We start from the raw sequence: 749 nt of genomic DNA, 5'->3' as shown, positions 1-749 counted from the left end.
ACAGACCAGGTCACAGCAGCACGGGCCTTGCAAAGCCCGCCTGCTACGTCGTGTCTGTGCGTGTGACACACGGGGGCTCCGTAGGGACTCCTGCGTGCACCTGGGACAGGGCCGGGCCAGGCTGTGGATGGGCACCCGGTGTCCCTCTGCTCCACTGCTGACGGCTGGTTTTCACAGCGTCAGACGGACCAGACTCACTTATAGGTTCTGTTCCCACTGGACAGGAGGGCCCGCCGTGGGGCGTGGCCTCAATTCGCCACGCGTGCACCCCGCCCAGGACCCCCTCCCCACAGGGCCCGGCTGAGGGGTCCCGGGAGGGAGGCAGGGGCAGGGTGAGCCCGCCCACCCCTGCAGTGGGGCCACCTTAACAGCAAGAATGGGGCCCATGCTGCAGCTCCCACGCCCCGAGGATCACCTGCGGGGTCGTAGAACACGCTGTCCGGGTTGATGGAGGCCTCGTAGGGTGGCGGTGGGTCATCGGGCTGGTCGATGTCCGGGTACTTGTATGCGGTGTAGGGCGGAGGCGGATCGTGGAAATGGAAAGTCCCACCTTCCCCGTCGTCGGAAAGGTGCAGGGGCGTGAGGCCCGTGCCAAAGCCGTCGGGGCCGTAATCGAAGCCGGGGATCCTGCGGCCGAGGTTGAAATGGTGCACTGGGCGGAGAGAGGGGCACGGGGCTGTCACTCGGGCTGGACGCCCCAGGCGCGGAGCGGCACACCCGGCGGCCACCTGCCGAACCAGAGCCCTGAC

General features: G+C 68.1%; 1 protein-coding gene across 1 annotated transcript in view; it reads right to left on the bottom strand.

Annotated features, from left to right (window-relative positions):
* DGCR2 (DiGeorge syndrome critical region gene 2) overlaps positions 1-749 on the bottom strand; it is a 13,432-nt gene that overhangs the window by 2,649 nt on the left and 10,034 nt on the right. The window contains exon 7 of the mRNA XM_010854699.1: positions 389-715. Within this exon, the coding sequence (XP_010853001.1) occupies positions 389-715 (327 nt within the window). The remainder of the gene's footprint in view (positions 1-388; positions 716-749) is intronic.

This window comes from Bison bison, unplaced genomic scaffold, assembly GCF_000754665.1.
Source record: "Bison bison bison isolate TAMUID 2011002044 unplaced genomic scaffold, Bison_UMD1.0 scf7180017853457, whole genome shotgun sequence".
NCBI classification, from domain to species: domain Eukaryota; kingdom Metazoa; phylum Chordata; class Mammalia; order Artiodactyla; family Bovidae; genus Bison; species Bison bison.
Note: the sequence above shows the minus strand (reverse complement) of the source record. Positions and strands in the feature narration are given on the sequence as shown.